Genomic DNA, 16,906 nt, shown 5'->3' with positions numbered 1-16,906 from the left:
CAGTGGCTTGGGGCCCCGTGAGGGGGTCGCCGCCGTGTTTGAGGCCGGGGCGCGCGCCGCGCGGGGTCGCGCAGTGTCTGGGGAGCGCGCGGGTGTCCTAGAGCGTCAGGGGTGAGTCCTGTCCTTAATGCTCCCCGCCCCCCCTCCCGGGGGGGGGCTGCTCGTACCTCCTGCCCATGCATTGCCCCTGCGCGGCGCGGCGCCTCTCTCGCATCCCACCCCCCGGTGCTACTCTGCGCTGCACCCCCGCTTGCATTGCCCCTGTGCTGCAGTGTCCTGCGCTGGACCCCTTCTGCCTTGCACCCTCCTGCGGTACAGTGCAACCCTTTACCATATCCGTCTTGCACTGCAAGCCAGCTGTGGCACAGTGAGCACCTTCTACACTGCAGACTACTACTGCGCCCTGTCATGCATTTTGACCCCGGCTTTGCTATGCTGTATTGCACCCTTTCTCACTGCACTGAGGTCCACCTTTACAGTCAGTTGTAACCTTTTCTTTGTATTATATCATTGCAGCCCCAAAATGACTAATTGGTCATGTTATCTGCAATGCCAAAGGATCGTGTCTCATTCAGTGGGGGGATACCTGCATATTTCCTGTGTTCTCTGTAATGGTGCAGTGATAAATATGAACCCTCAGTATGTCCTCTAGTTACCTTTTAAAACCCCGCTTGCTCTGTAGGCCTGTTCATAGGTGCTAGATGCTACTATCTCCACTTTACCCTCACAATCCATTATTCTTTTATTTCCAAGTTACTACCCTTAAAATGGCTTGCTTTTTTGGCTTGCTTTTTTAACTTGGTTATAGAAGATTTGCCTTGCTAACCTCTAGCCATTCTTTTCTTTGACAGGTTTCTCTGACAAGAACCAAGGAAGTGAAGTTTAGTTTCTGCTGCTCTTATTTAGGGTTACCATAGTCCTGGTTTCCCCAGACAAAGCCTCTTTTTTGAGCCTGCTTTCCCTGACCCAGCGGGGTTTTCAAATAACAGCAAATGTCCAGGATTTTGCAGAGCAGAGAAGCTGCAGTTGAGAAAGAGCCACAATTGATCAGCTTCCCAATCCCAATTGGGCTATCCACTGTATCCACTGCTGATTGGGCCATTCCCCTGCATCCGCAGCTGACTGGTCCTTTCCCCTGCAAGTCACAGCTGCTGAATCCTGCCCACCCATGCCCCCTTGCTCTGCTCAGCCCTGGGGAAGGGATCCCATGGGGAGGTGCTGACTGACGACTGTCACTGTGTCCTGGGCTTGTGCCAGCTTCCCTGCCACTGTTGACAGGGAGTGACACTGCCCCCCCCATCTCCTGTGAGTACCCCTACTGCAGGTACTCCCCCTTCGGCTTCCCTTCCCTCCCATTGCCTCCACCTCCTGCAGTGTCTGCTTGTTGGGAACTTGAAATATGGTAACCCTACTTTTCTTCCCATTCCTGGTGAAGTTTCCTGAAAGTGGTGTGGATCATGTTAACTTGCTTTTTACTCTGCTGAAATGATGTAACGGAAATGATAGCCAAGCCCAACACAGCCAGTAACCTCCCCAGCCAAAAGTAAGTCTGACAATGAGGAGTTTCTAAAATACATTGGTATTTTGGTGAATTGCCCTTGTCTAATGACTCCTGCAGTCACTGGGTGGATCCATGATCCATAGCTTTGGGGGATTCTCTCTACTGATTATATACTGTACTAACTCCTACTTTTGTTACCTCATTGATTACATCCTCCTTTCCTTGAAAGATTCAAAGTCTAGTTTGATCTGCCTAAGTTATTCCGTGACTTTTTGCCCTCACTGATTTCAGGCGGAGTCTGCCTGCCCTGAAAATTTGCAGAATCTTGAGCTAAATGATTTGTTCCCTTTATTGTTCCCTAATAAGCAGGCCAAGAAAGAATTTGAGAAGCAACTTGCATAAGATACACACACTAATATTAAGAGTTTTTTAAAATACACCAGAAGCAGGAAGCCTGTTAAACAGGCAGTGGGGCCACTATACAACTGAGATATTAAGGGAGTACTCAAAGAAGACAAAGTCATTGCAGAGAAGCTAAATGAATTCTTTGGCACAGTGTTTGCTGCAAAAGAGGTGGGAGAAATACTCACATTAAAGCTATGCTTTTTGGGTGACAGATCTGATGTGTCAATAGAAGAGGTTTTAGAACAAATTGATAAATTAAAAATTAATAAATCACCAGGACCAGAGGGTATTCAACAGAGTTCTGAAGGAACTCAAATATGAAATTGCAGAACTGTATTGTTACTAACTGTAATATGTAACCTATCGCTGAAACAAGCCTCTGTGCCAGATGACTGGAAGTTAACTAATGTAATGCTGATTTTTAAAAAGGGCTCCAATGCAGTCCTGGCAATTACAGGCCTTTGGGTGTAATTTCAGCACCAGATGAAATAATTGGTAGGAACTATAGTAAAGAATAGAATTATCATAAACATAGATGAACACAATATGTTGGGGGGAAGAATCAACATGGCTTTTGTAAAGGGAAGTCATGCATCACCAATCTATTAGAATTCTTTAAGGGGTTAAAAAACGTGGACATGGGTGATCTGGTTGGTATAATGTACTTGGATTTTCAGAAGACCTTTGTCAGGGTCCTTTATCAAAGGCTCTTAAGGAAGTGAAGTAGTCATGGGGTAACAGGAAAGGTCCTTGAATGGATCAGTAACTGATTAAAAGATAGGAAACAAAGGATAGGAATAAATGGTTAATTTTCAGAATGGAGAAAGGGAAATAAGGATCTGCACTGGGACCTGTGCTGTTCAACATATTCCTTTTCCAGATCATTAATGGAATGAACAGTAAAGTGGCAAAGTCTGTAGATAATACAAAATTATTCAAGATAGTTAAGTCTGAAGAGCTAGGCTATGTCTACCCTACAAAGTTAAGTCAACTTAAGTTATGTCAACAATCATCTACTGCTGTAATTAAACTACTTTTACACATCCACACAATGCTCCTTGTGATGGTGGAGTGTGTCCACAGTTGGTGCTCTTGCATTGACAGAGACAGCAATGCACCATGGGTACCTATCCCACTGTACAACTCGCCACCATTTGCCCCTGGGTGCCCTGGCACGGGATCACAGTGCCTTAAGGGGGCAGGCTTACTGTCCCATGATGCAGTTTTCTCTGTCCCATCATTCTGTGGGCTTCTGACTATGTTTCATGCCACTTTTCAACCACTCCTGTAAACTGCACGCCCGCCATCTGTCTCAAAGCATGGATCCTATACTGCTCTGCAGTCTTGTGATAAGTGTTATGAACATAACACAGCTGATCCTGCAGTATTTCATGAACTGTGAATCTGATAATGACACCGTGGTGTCTGCCCTGCTGCGTGCCATGGAAAGAAACCATCAAGATTTCTGTTGGCATTCATGGAGCAGCTGCACACGGACCATCAGTACTGGGCTTGGGAAACAAACACTGAGTGGTGGCATTGCATTGTGATGTAGGTATGGGATGACAAGCAGTGGCTGCAGAACTTTCAGATGCTCAAAGCCACCTTCCTGGATCTGTGTGCGGCGCTCACCCCTGTCCTCCGGCACAGGGACGCTAAAATGAGAGCTGCCCTCAGGGTGGAGAAGTGAGTGGTTATCGCTGTGTGGAAGCTGGCAACTCCAGACTGCTACTGATCAGTCACGAATCAATTTGGAGTTGGAAAGTCCACCGTGGGCGTTGCAGTCATGCAAGTGTGCAGGGTCATTAATCGTCTCCTGCTATGAAAGACTGTGATTCTGGACAATGTGCAGGAAATAGTGGATGGCCTTGCATCAATGGGATTCTCTAACTGTGGTGGGGTGATAGATGGCACACACATCCCCATTTTGGCCCTAGACCACCTTGTGATGGAGTATATTAACAGAAAGGGTTACTTTCCTATGGTATTGCAAGCGTTGGTGGGTCACCTAGGTCATTTCACTGACATCAACGCAGCGGGTCAGGGAAGGTGCATGGTGCACACATCTTCAGGATTGCTGGCCTATGTAGAAAGCTGAAAGCAGGAACTTTCTTTCCAGACCAGAAGATTCCAATTGGGGATGTGGAAATGCCAGTTGTGATCCTGGGAGACCCAGCCTACCTCTTGTTTCCAATGGCTCATGAAGCCTTGATTGCAGCAAGGAGCACTTCAGCAACATGCTCAGCAGGTGCAGAATGGCTGTTGAATGTGCCTTTGGCAGATTAAAGGGTCACTGGTGCTGCCTTTTTGGCAGTTTAGACCTCAGGAAAATACACATGGTCATAGCAGCCTGCTGTGCTCTGCATAACATTTGTGAAGCTAAGGGGGAAAAGTTTCCGCAGGGGTGGAGCGTTGAGGTAGATTAACTGGCAGCTGCTTTTGAGCAGCCAAATACCAGAGCTGGTAGAGGGGTTCAGCAGGGGGGCTATTTGAATCAGGGAGACTTTGCAGGAGCATTTTGAGAAGGGGCCCCAGTAATGTGTTTTTCTTTAATGCATTGAGCCAGGCATTGCTTTCTTTCACTGTAGTATGAGCCTTTTAATGATTTCCGTGGGTGCATTAATTGTAGTCTGCTAATGCACCGATTGCTACTGTGTATGAATTTCAGCAGCAACCACCACGTGTTATAGGCAAATAAATATTCATTTTCTTTTTATATGTACATTTTTATACATCAGCTATACAAACATTTGTTTTCCACAAGGGACATGATTCTGAAGAGCGCTTTTTGAAATAAAGCTCTCACAACTGGGTTTAGGTCCAGCTGTCATTGTGAAACATGTCCCAAATGGTGGAATGCATGGGGTACTGTGACAGCCAAGGAACATGCAAGGAATGTGTGTGTGGAGTTTGGGGAGGGAATGGAAGGAAGTTCAGTATAGGCTGCAGGGGGAGGCGAGCACATGTGTTCCGCCTGCAGTGTAATCAGGGACCTCAGCATGTCTGTTTGGTCCTCCGGCAGGTGTATCATCTGCTCCTGCCCGTTTCCTCTCCTGGCTATCCATTTTCAGTTTTTCAATCTCTCTCCATGCTCTCTGCTCGCTATAAGTAGCATCAAATAATTGCAACATCTCCCTGAATGTTTTCCTTACTCCTCCTGGTTTGTCTTATCAGAGAGAGCTGCTCAGCCAGTGTGCAGGAGGAGATTCTCAAGGGAACATCTGCAAAAGCTAAAGAAACGATAGACAGAGGCACTGTTGTGAGTGCACTCATAGCCTTGATTCATACAAGTTAAATACACCTCTTTCTTTCTTTCTTTCTTTCTTTCTTTCCCTTAGCAGGTATACAGCACAGGAAGAGCCGTAATGATGAGTTTGGCCTGGGGTAGGGGGAAGGGGCAAGCTGGGAGAAAGGGTGGGGTTCACAAGGGTATCAAAACAAACACTTAGGGCCACTATTATGAATACTGGCACCATTTTATACAGTCGAGGTTGATAGCAGCTGACACCTCACTCTTGAGGGTAACCAAGGATGCAGCTCCTGCATGCATGGAACTGCAGACTGGGTCTGTATGCTGCTTGCCTGTGTGCTGCTTTGATGCCTGCACAGGTAATTGCTGATTGGCGCAGCAACTTTTCTACTGTGGGGGAAGAAACAAGGCTGCCCTCCCAGGGAACCTTCAGCAGAGGATTGCAAAGTACCTCCAGAAAAGTTGTATTGGTTATTTCTATCCCTCTTCTACTCTGGGGAAAAAAAGCAGAGGGCTACATCATGTCTCCCTGCAGTATCAAAGCACAAGGGATACTTACTGGAGCTTCCCTTTTCTGTGTTATGCACACCAGAGCTGGAGTGCTGAGACTGGCTAGACCCCTCCAAAGTTAAAAAAGAGGCCCTGGCTCCCCACGCCAATGGATGTCCCAGTTGCCTGTCCCATCTCCTCCTCCAACTCCACTTCATCATCCACCACTTCATCCTCAGGGTTCAACCTGCTGGCTGCTGTGTCCAGCCCCTCTATGTATACATGGGGCTCTTGGTGGTGAAGATGGGGTCACCTCTGAGGATGGCATGCAGCTCCTTGTAAATAAATGGCATGTCTTTGGCAATACACTAGACCGACAATTGGCCTCCTTTGCCTTCTGGTATGCCTGCCTCAGCTCCTTGATCTTAGCATGGCACTGCTGCATGTCCCTTTCATGCCCCTTCTCCTCCATGCCACGAGCAATCTGCCCATAGGTATCAAAGTTCCTATGGCTGGAGCAGAGCTGTGATTGCAAAGCCGCCTCTCCTCACAGACTCAGCAGATCCAATAACTGCGGTGTACTTCAGGCGGGAGAGCGTTTGCTGCGGAAAGCCAGCATGGTCAGCTGGAAAGATGCTATGTGAACTCTCCGTGCTGAACAAACAGGAAGAGGAATTAAATACAATACAAACAAGAGGAAATACTTTTTCACACAATGCACAGCTAACCTATGGAATTCATTGCCATAGAATGTTAAGATGGCCAAAAGTATAACTGGGTTAAAAAAAGAACTAGATAAGTTCATGGAGGATAGATCCATCAATGACTCCATGCTCAGGGTGGCCTAAATCTGACTGCCAAAAGCTGGGAGGGGAAGACGGGAGGCTTTTTCCAGAATTACCCTGTTCTTGATATTCCACCTGAAGCTCTGCCTGGCCACTGTTGGAGACAGGATATTGGGATAGATGGACCACTGGTTTGACCCAGTATGGCAGTTCTTAGGTTGTTTCATATTACAAGCAACACTATTACTGTGTAAGAGAAAATGCAGACTAGATTTGTAACAATATTTAAAACCATTACAAACCTTAGTCAGGGAATATATAGGGAATGGATACATGAAACAACAAGACTAAAACAGGCAAAATTGTTTAAATTCAGAAGAAAAACTTTTGTGCAGTTCTTATGTGTTTTTTTGCATCTTCACTAAGCTGAACCTAAATTTTAATCAGTTACTTGCTGATCTCCCCACCTCCAAAACAGGTCTTCTCCAGGGTGCTGTCATCTCATTTGGGTTCTACAGGAGCTCGGAGATGCACTACTCATCTCTACCTCTCCTTGATAAGAATTTGAGGTCTTGTTGCCTTCCAGTAAATTCCTGTCTGGAGTAGAAACCTAGGTAGAAATGAATGATAGATATTGTGGGCACTTCAGAAGGTATGGCACATATTATACTTTCATAATATGTCATACCACAATCTGCCCACAGTTACACCTATGCAGCCTCATTGAAATCAATGGGGATTGCACATGTGTATCTGAGAGCAGATATCCATTTAGAAGTAACTAGCAAAAGACACAAAAACTAACAGCAAAATGTAACTATCTAATTGGGACCAGGACCAAATCAGAGAATCAAAAATTCAGATAATCAGGAGAATGGGCAAAGAGCTTTCATGCCATTATTTTAAGATGCAGAGTTGTTTTTAAACCAGCTGATCCCTGCCAGAAAAAGCATTAAAACATGCCCCCCCTTTTAATCTATTTAACAATATACAAACTGTTAGTTCTTACAAACAGTGTTTTGTTAATTTATGAACAGGAAAACTGGCATGAATTTTTAACAAGTTGTATTGATCATTTTTACACTCTTTAGTCATTAATCTTGAACATTATAGGGACCGTCTACAAAGTCTGTCTAATGTTACACCAGACACCATTTCTGTTTTGCATGTTTACTCGTAACATCGCAAACAGTACAATTTATAAAAAATGCAAAAATGATAATGACAAAGCATTAAAACATAGCTCCCTTCTTTATTTACTGCCTGCAGTTATTGCTAGTGAAGACTACCCGTTTTTAAAAATGATAAATTCAAGCTTTAAAATACAGCCCCCTTCTTTACAGTGTTTTTTAGATGAGAGGTTCTCTTCTTCATTGTGCAATCACAAAGTCGCTTCATTAACCACAGTTCAGTGGGGTCGATACCGGGCTGTTGCGTCAAGTACGGAAGGAAGAGGTTTCCTGCTCTTGTAGCATTGCAGTGAGAATTTTTTTCTGTCAATTCTTCCTTGGCAGAATCTTCAGCTTCATACTCTCTGTCTGCCTGTAGTGTACAGTCTGCATGATTTTGGCATCATCCAGTAACTGATAGCCAGGGTCATTAGCATCAATCATTTTCAAGCCAATCTGTAACATCATCTTTGTCAACTTCTGTGCAGCCAGGAAGTCTGTGGAGGAGGTCAACAAATGCATTGGTCTCTTTTTCAGCTGCTAATGTTGCTGTTGCAGCTGCAAGTTCACTGTCCTAAGTGTTAGCAATAACTGCAGGCCACATATTTTCCCACAATTTTTGTAAGCTTGACCCAGGGATGTCTTTCCAGGCTTCTGCAACCCCGTATATAGCATTCTTGATACTGATTTTTTTTCCAGTGCTGCAACATGTTGTCTTCATTCTCAGATGCTTCATCAGATATCAGTGGTTGATTAAGAAGATGCCATTTATAGTGCCATTTTAGACTCTCCAGCACTCCTTGGTCCATAGGCTGCACAAGAGATGTTACGTTTGGAAGGAGAAAAAAACAGAAGATTGGGTCATCTTGGGAGGTAAGCCCTCCATTGTCAGGGTGAGCGGGTGTGTTGTCCAGCAGTAAGACTGGTGGGATGTTTTCTTCATTCAGATGAACCCATATGCTTGGTACAAAAAGTTTAAAAAAAAAACAATCACGAAACAAAGAACTGTCCATCCGTGCTTTTCCCTGTGATTTGTAGATGACGGGCAAAGCATCCATGAGTGCATTTTTAAGTGCACATGGATTCTTCGCTTTACCAATGACAGTTAATGGGAGCATGTATGTGCCACTGACATTAGCACAGGCCAGGATTGTTAAACATTCTTTGCTTTGCTTGTAGCCAGGCACAGATCTTTACGTTCTGGTATTAAGTGTTTTTGATGGCAATATCTTCCAATACAAGCGAGCCTCATCACAATTATAAACTTGTTCTGGTAACAAGTTGTGCTTGGCTAAGATATCTTGCAATTTTTTTTTGATAGTCAGAAATAACTCCCAAATCGGCAGACAGCTTTTCCCTGGTGACTGTTAGTTGCCGGGTGTTGTCATGCTTTTTAAACTGACTGAGCCATCCCTGACTAGCAGAGAAACCAGCATCTCCTCCTAAAGCTTGATTAAAGCTCTTAGCCTTCTCACATAGTAAAGGATCACTAATAGGAATGCTCTCCTCTCTCACCACTGATAAAGGGCTTCACCTAGATCAGCGTCCTTCGGTTGCTTTATAGTCTTCCAGGATGCAGAGTTCATCGTGCTATATTTAAGAATTTGCTTGGCATTGTGTTTAATGGGAGAGATTTTCCAGGCCTCCTTGAAGGATAAAGAAAGGCAGGAAACAGATTAGAGGAGCTTGAACATAAGCTATCATCTTTCTGGAACTAACACCAATCTGTACCTGGTGTATGATGGTGAACACTTACTGTTGCTGTTTAAATGAGAGGGTGTTTTCCTACCTCATCCTGAGGTGTATTCTTTCTGACTTCTGCAGTGGCCAGTTGGTACTCTCCTAATATGACTCATGTGTAAGACTCTCCTTGTGTGTTTTTTGGATGTGTTTTTAAAATTTATCATTTGTATAATGCGTTGAGATCTGTAAGGAGCCTATTGTACATACAAGATAATGGGTCCTTGCCCCAAAGAATTTCTAATCTAAATAGAAACCCTACAGATAATAGAAAGGAGGAGGGAAGGAAAAGTATGCAACATGTAATTTGCTCTTGTCAAATTATTTTTTAAAAAACAGAGCAATATGCCCAAAGATACGTTACTGACTCTTTCTAGGTTGGTGGGGTTATGTTACAGCATGGTGCTTTCATTGGCATCACAGTGCAGAGGCAACCCAATATTTCAAGTGATCTAAAATGTTGGAGCTTCAGTATTTTTTGCATGGCTGCTCCTCATGGCCTAGTTAGTGGAAGGCGCCTATGGCACTTTTGTCAAGTAAATGCCATTGGCCAAATTCATCGCTTGTGTAACACTATTGAATTCAGAGATGATTTTCCCATATGAGCCTTATTTGTAGATCACCTTTCAGGCTTCCGTGCGGTGCCTGGGAAAGATCTGCATGATATAAAGTTCTAGTTGAACTGAATACTAAACAGTTCTTATAAGTAGTAATCTGCATGCTCAGACAAGACCTGGGCTGAGTTGTCCTACAATGAGATCTTTACTTTTCCCATAATTTAAGAACTGTATTACTTGTGGATTTGATTATAGCAGCTGTGAAATGTGCCTAGCATCTTTGTACCATAGAATGGTACAAATATATTGATGTACATTATATGGGAAGAACTGGGGGGCAAGAGTTCAAAATTGTAGTGAGCATTATAACAAGTATTTTAATTGTGACAGTAGGGTTGGGCAAGTAGTGAAGTGATTGGCTATGCCCTGTGGTGGTGTTCTAGTAAAACAGCACAGGTAAGAACGTGTTAGCCTAGCTATGTAATGTTACACCCAGCTTCAAAACCAAGGGAGACAGAAATTAATTATGTAGAAGAACAAAACAAAGTACACTATCCTGAATCTTTTTAATTAGTGGGCTACAAAAGATTAATGTCTGGGAAGATCCGTCTGGGATCAGGAAAAGAGTATGTGCTGGAAGAACAAGCTAAATGTTTTTAACTTCTGCAGGTTTGAACTAGAATGGTTTAAACAGCATATGACTGAGCCACTTACTGTCTGCAGCTCAGAAAATAATAAAGAGAAACATTTAATAATTTTTGCATGTAGCAGCCTGACTTAGCTATTACCTATAATCCATCTCTCTACAGTCAAACGTCTTCTAAATTAGTAAAATTTACCTAAGATCTTACTCACCCTGGATTCCTGTTTTAGCACTCAATCCTTCAAACGCTTATGTACATTTTTAATTTTACTACACCTCTACCCCGATATAACGCTGTCCTTGGGAGCCAAAAAATCTTACTGCGTTATAGGTGAAACCGCGTTATATCGAACTTGCTTTGATCCGTCGGAGTGCGCAGCCCGCCCCCCCTCCGGAGCGCTGTTTTACCGCGTTCTATCCGAATTTGTGTTATATTGGGTTGCGTTATATCGGGGTTGAAGTGTATGGTGAGACGTCACATAGAAACCAATGTAGCTACACACTTAAGCCCGTGCAAAAATGTTTATAGGACATGGGTGTTATGCAGAATGATACTTAAACTATGTGACAGCCATTGAGGTCCTAATTCTGCTGATACTGAGCAGCCCAGTAGGTCCAAAGAAGTAAATTTAAGTGTTTCAACAAAACCTGCCATTTATTATCACCAATAAAATACACTGGACCCTCAATTCTTCAACTGCCTCTATGCAGTTACAGGGGTCTGCTCTGCAGACTGCAGATTTAGTTGAAGGAGCAGGGAGCAAATTTGCCCCATGTAGGGTTCTAAGGAAATTGATAAGTCAGTAAGCTTCAATGTTGTATTTTATTTCACTTAATACAGGAGTAACTGGATGAAAGTCTGTGGCCCATGTTATGCAAGAAGTTAGACTAGATGATTTAATGGTCCTGTCTGGCCTTAAAAATCCATGAATCTTTAAAATTTCAGATACTTTTGATGGGCCTCTTGTCACATATCACTGATAGTGACTGTGTCACTGATGTGATATTCTCCATGAATGTTGTTTCCCATTAAGTAGTCACTTTTCTTAGTTCGCCTTTTTGTTGTGTAGATAGTTGTGAAAAATAATTGGATTCCCTATTCTTTATGATTAAAAGTGAATATCAAATTAGGCATAATTATAGAATGAAAAGTGGTTACCATACCTATTAACTTTTCTCCCATCTTTTCTTGTCTGCTGGTAGGCAATGAATTCATTTAAGACAGCTTAGAAATGGCCTTTGCTAAAGCATATTGTTCAGTGTGGAAAATGCTGAGAAAAGATGTCATTTCATAGCAGATTAATCAAACGGCTTCAAAATTCAGGATTATGCAGAGGTAAAATAGGCCATGAGTATGCTTTATCTTCCTCCTAAATGTTGACCCCTAATATTTAACTTCCTGAGCTCTGAAAGCCACTTGGCCTATTGTGGAGACATTGAAAATCTGTTATTTGGGTGCAGATGAGTTTGTTCACAGGAGAAGTCCTATATACCCTTCAATATTTTCTGTTTATTGTGCTCCAGAGAAAATGCTATCCATGATGAGACTGTGCCTGAGTCCACTGTACAGAGTGGCAGCTGTCTGAGGAATGGCAACTTGCAAACCCCAGTGAGTTCATGCTTTCATTATGCAAATTGGTAGCCTGTTACACTGAATAAGAGAAAAGTAGGTGGGATATTGCATGGCATTGACAATGGGGATAAAGAGCCTCTCATCGCTCGTTCCCTGGCTAGTTTGATCCAAAATTCTGTTGGCATCAGGAGTCACAATCAGGTCACTTTGGGATTAGGGTTGCCAACTGTGGTTGGACATATTCCTGGAGGTTTCATCAGAGGACAATCCTGCAGGGTTGGCAACCCTCTTTGGGATATAAGCTTCCTTAAATGCACAGTATGTGCAGCTGACATTAATGCCAATGCAGTGCTTATCCTGCAAGCAAATAGGCAAGTCTCCATGTTTGTTTACCAAACCCCCATTCAGAAATAACTATCATTGTTGCCCCATGCCCTTTCAGAGGCAACCACTTGGCAGCTGCTCACCAGTTACACTCTCCTACTTAAGGATGTTCTTGCAAAAGGAATCTTCACCTGGCATATCCTCTTCTTTATCCCATCCCCATTCTGCTCTACTTGATAGTTCCTTGCCACTGGCATAGGGTGACCAGGTGTCCCTATTTTATAGGGGCAGTCCCGATATTTGGGGCATTTTCTTCTATAGGCGCATATTCCCCCCCTTCCGATTTTTCACACTTGCTGTCTGGTCACCCTACACTGGCAGTCAGACAACATTTACACATATCTTCTATGAAATCCTGGGAAAATGTTGTAATGGGAGTAACAGGCACATATTGCTAGAGGACAGAACACTGTACGTCTAGGGAGCCTGCATTTGTCTGGATGGCCATTACTTGTCTTATGGTTACACATCTTCTCTTGAATGATTTTAGAGAGGGAAAAGGAAGGTCCAAGAACAGTGTGCACGCATACGAAGAAATTCTTCCAGGAGCAGGAGAAGGCCAAGCCAGCCGCAGAATGGAGAAGTGGTTGAAGCAGTTACATTGTTTGAAGTGGTCAGCATGGGCAAGAGGGCAATGCAGGTACTTTCAGTTCCTGGACTGAATTGACATTCTACCTCTGGGAGGGGAAATGGACACACAATGATTTCTGTTAAATACATCTCAAGAATTTCTGGTTTAATTTTGAAATCTGTTGAGTCTTTGTGTAGTCTTTGTTATCCAGTCAACTTGAAAAATGACACTTGTCTGAAATTTTTTTTGACTCCTAGACTTACAAGTAACAAGGTTACTGTAATTGTGAAAGAAGTGAGTGAGAAAACTTGGGCAGGGATTTCCAACAAAAGGTGCCTAAAGCCAGGCCCCAAAAGCAATATTTAAGCACCTAAAAAGTCATCTGATTTTTCAAAACCTAGTGATTCCCATTGGCTTCAGTGGAAGCTATTAGGAGCTCAGGGCTCTTGAAAACCAAGCCACTTAAGTGCCTAAATGTGGCTGTAAGAGACTAACTTTAGGCATCCCTTTTAGGAAATCTTGGCTACTATTTCCCCTGCCCTCCCAGTTTGACAGTGTTTTGTAAGTAGTCAGTTTCCCTGTGTAGTCAGTAAGTTTCTTCTGTGCTGAAGAAATCCTTATGAAATCAAAGAAGTGCTTCCCCCACACCCTTTTTAATTAATATATATTCTGGACTGTAGGCCCCAGTCTTGCAAGGTGCTTTGTGAAAGTGAACTTCTGTTCCCATGAAGAGCCTCATTAACTTCAGTGGGCGGCTTCAGGCATAGGGTCCACACAGGTTAATAATCTTGCAGAATCAGGGCTTTAGGGTCACCACTTTTTAAATTTACAGTTAGAACTGGGCAAATAAACTACATTCTGTTCATTGACCTTAGAAAAAATTTGAAAAAATTTTTGGTTTGGGTTTAACTAAATCTGAAAATTGTGAATTTTTTTTTGGCAAATCCAAAAAAAAAAATCCATTTTGGATCGAAAGACATGTTTGTAGCTTTTTCTTAGAGGTCTAGATTCACAAAATGGGGTGGGAAGGTGGTGGTGCTACTTTCCTTATAACTTTCAGCCCGGTGTTTGTCACTCACCTACGATGTAAGAGACCAGGGTTCAGTTTCCCCCCCTGTCTGATTTGGAGAATGGATTTGAACCTAGATCTCCCACCTCTCAGATCAGGGCCCTACCCACAGAGCTGTGTGGAAGGGGGTCTCAGTCTCTTCTGTTGAAGCTGTTTCACTGAATGCAGTCCCAGGAATAGGGTTTGGACTTGAGTCTTCCACATCCTAAGTGAGAGTCCTGACCACCAGGCTAAAGCATCATTCTCACTCTCCCTAGCCCAGTGACTCTTCATTGTCATTCATACCAGTGAGAGTAATTTAACCACTGGAAGAATTTAGCAAGGGTGATGGTGGATTCTCCATCATTGGCAATTTTAAAATCAAGATTGGATTTATTTTAAGGTAAGCGCTAGTTCAAAAGGAATTATTTTGGGGAAGTTTTATGTCCTGTGTTACACAGGAGGTCAGACTAGATGGTCACAATGGTCCCTTCTGGCCTTGGAATGAATGAAATTAAATGAAAGTAAAACGTTCCTCATCTCTTTAAGTTAAAGTCATCTTAGGTGCTGTCTGTAACAACAACAGGTGGCAAACTTTAGATAGAAGTTTTTTTTTTTGTTTGTTTTTTTAAAAAGCTGATGTTTTTTCTTTAATACCAGTGTTTATAATATACCCTGTCTCTAATGGCTGATACAGTATATGTAAACTCAAATACATTTTGGTAACCATTTTTGTATGATACGAATCTTGTAAAATATTTATGATATTGATTAGTGATGGTGCCCAACTGCCTTTTTTATTTTCTTTTGTTTATGAAACTCTAAGAAAGAATTTTGATATAAACATTGGGGTTTTTGTTGTTTTGAGAGCAGCTATTTTGTTTTGTTCTAGCATAGCCTGAGGGTATGGCTACACTTGAGAGTTGCAGCGCTGGTGGAGGCTTTCCAGCGCTGCAATTAGTAACTGTCCACACCTGCAGGGCACATCCAGCGCTGCAACTCCCTGGCTGCAGCGCTGGCTGTACACCTGGGTCTGCTTGGGGTATAACGATTGCAGCGCTGGTGCTGCAGCGCTGCTCGTAAAGTGTGGCCACACACCAGCGCTGTTATTGGCCTCCAGGGTATTAGGAGATATCCCAGAATGCTTTTAACTAAATTACTCTCTTTGTTTTGTTGTGAACTCGGGGCTTCGGGAGCTGCTTATCTAAAAAACAAACACAGCTCCTGTTTGCTGTGGTCAATCTGTAACTGACTGTGAACAATCAATTGAGATAACCCACTACCTTGCTGTGAATGAGGCAGGCAGGGGGATGAGTGTTTGCTTGAGGAGAGAAACAGCGGGGGCGGGGGGGAGAAAGGGAGTCCGTTGGAGCAGCTGCTTATCTGGTCTGCAGGCTGTTTGCAGTTAAGAGTAAATGAGGGGTCGGGGAAATTTTCAGATTTTGCTAGGCAGGGAGCTGATACACAGTGTCGGCTCCAAAAATCCACTCTCTCTCTCTCCCCCGCTCCCTGTCACACTCCACCCCACCCCCCTCTTTTGAAAAGCACGTTGCTGCCACTTGAACGCTGGGATAGCTGCCCATAATGCATCACTCCCAACAGCGCTGCAAATGTGGCCACACTGCAGCGCTGGTAGCTGTGAGTGTGGCCACACACCAACGCTTTCCCTACACAGCTGTACGAAGACAGCTGTAACTCCCAGCGCTGCACACCTGCAAGTGTAGCCATACCCTCAGTTTGTTCTAGCTGGGATATAAGGGAGTGTGCAGTTCTGGGAATAGTGTTCTAACAGTTTACTTCAGAAGGAGATGCGTGCACACATAATGTTGTGGCCATAACCAAATGGTGGACAACTTATTCTGGATATCTATTTTTTATAACTATTAGTGACAGAATAGTGTAAGACATACTATATTAAGAATTTCCCAGGCTGGAGCATATCACACCTTGTTTAGCCTTTGATCACTTTTTTTTTTCTTCTGTAATCTGTTTTAGTCTGTGGTAGATGACTGGGTTGAAGCTTATATCCAAGATCGAGATGTGGCACTTCTAGATCTGATCAACTTCTACATTCAGTGCTCAGGCTGTCAAGGTAATTCGGTATCATATAGGTGTGATGTTCCCCATGTGTTATCTGGACTGGCGATCTGCTAGGTCACTCCAATCATTGACTCTGGGAGCCAGCCTTACCCTGCTCTGCTGTGAGAACCTCCACTCCTGGGCTGTTTACGCACAGCCTCTGGCATGTAAGCTGCTTGGATTGTACAACCAAATGACACTAGCCGATATCTCCGGTCCCAGACACAACCCTAGGTATTTCCGTCTTGCAGTGTCCAGTTATGCCTGCTGGACACTGCAAGCTTATGAGTTTGCCAATTTAACAAATAAATTGGTATGCACCAGGCTTGTTATCCGCAGGGGAGTCTCTGATACGCCTCAAACCAAATGCACAGCTTCAGGTAGACTAAACAAACAAATGTATTAACTACAAAAGATAGATTTAAAGTGATTATAAGTCAAAGAACAAGAAGTCAGATTTGGTCAAATGAAATAAAAGCAAAACACATTATAAACTGATCTTAACACTTTCAGTGCCCTTACAAACTTAGATGCTTCTCACCACAGGCTGGCTGGTTGCCCTTCAGCCAGGCTCTCCCCTTCGATCAGCGCTTCAGTTGCTTGGTGGTGGTGTCTGTAGATGGAGGTGGAAGAGAGCGGAAGAGCATGGCAAACCTCTCTCCCTTTTATCATGTTCTTTCTTCCCTCTTGGCTTTGCTCCCCCCTTCAGGGT

The 16,906-nt window shown here is 43.5% G+C and overlaps 1 protein-coding gene across 1 annotated transcript in view; it reads left to right on the top strand.

Moving 5' to 3' along the window:
* The first annotated feature begins 5 nt into the window (after nucleotides 1-5).
* Nucleotides 6-16,906, top strand: part of LOC123363564 (cohesin subunit SA-2-like) — a 103,471-nt gene continuing 86,570 nt past the window's right edge. Inside the window, exons 1-5 of the mRNA XM_045004689.1 lie at nucleotides 6-111; nucleotides 852-1,543; nucleotides 12,064-12,148; nucleotides 12,987-13,136; nucleotides 16,111-16,207. Coding sequence (XP_044860624.1) covers nucleotides 1,500-1,543; nucleotides 12,064-12,148; nucleotides 12,987-13,136; nucleotides 16,111-16,207 — 376 coding nt within the window. The 5' untranslated portion in view covers nucleotides 6-111; nucleotides 852-1,499. The remainder of the gene's footprint in view (nucleotides 112-851; nucleotides 1,544-12,063; nucleotides 12,149-12,986; nucleotides 13,137-16,110; nucleotides 16,208-16,906) is intronic.

This window comes from Mauremys mutica, chromosome 1 (assembly GCF_020497125.1).
Source record: "Mauremys mutica isolate MM-2020 ecotype Southern chromosome 1, ASM2049712v1, whole genome shotgun sequence".
In the NCBI taxonomy this organism is placed as follows: domain Eukaryota; kingdom Metazoa; phylum Chordata; order Testudines; family Geoemydidae; genus Mauremys; species Mauremys mutica.
This window is presented reverse-complemented; position numbering and strand designations above follow the sequence as displayed.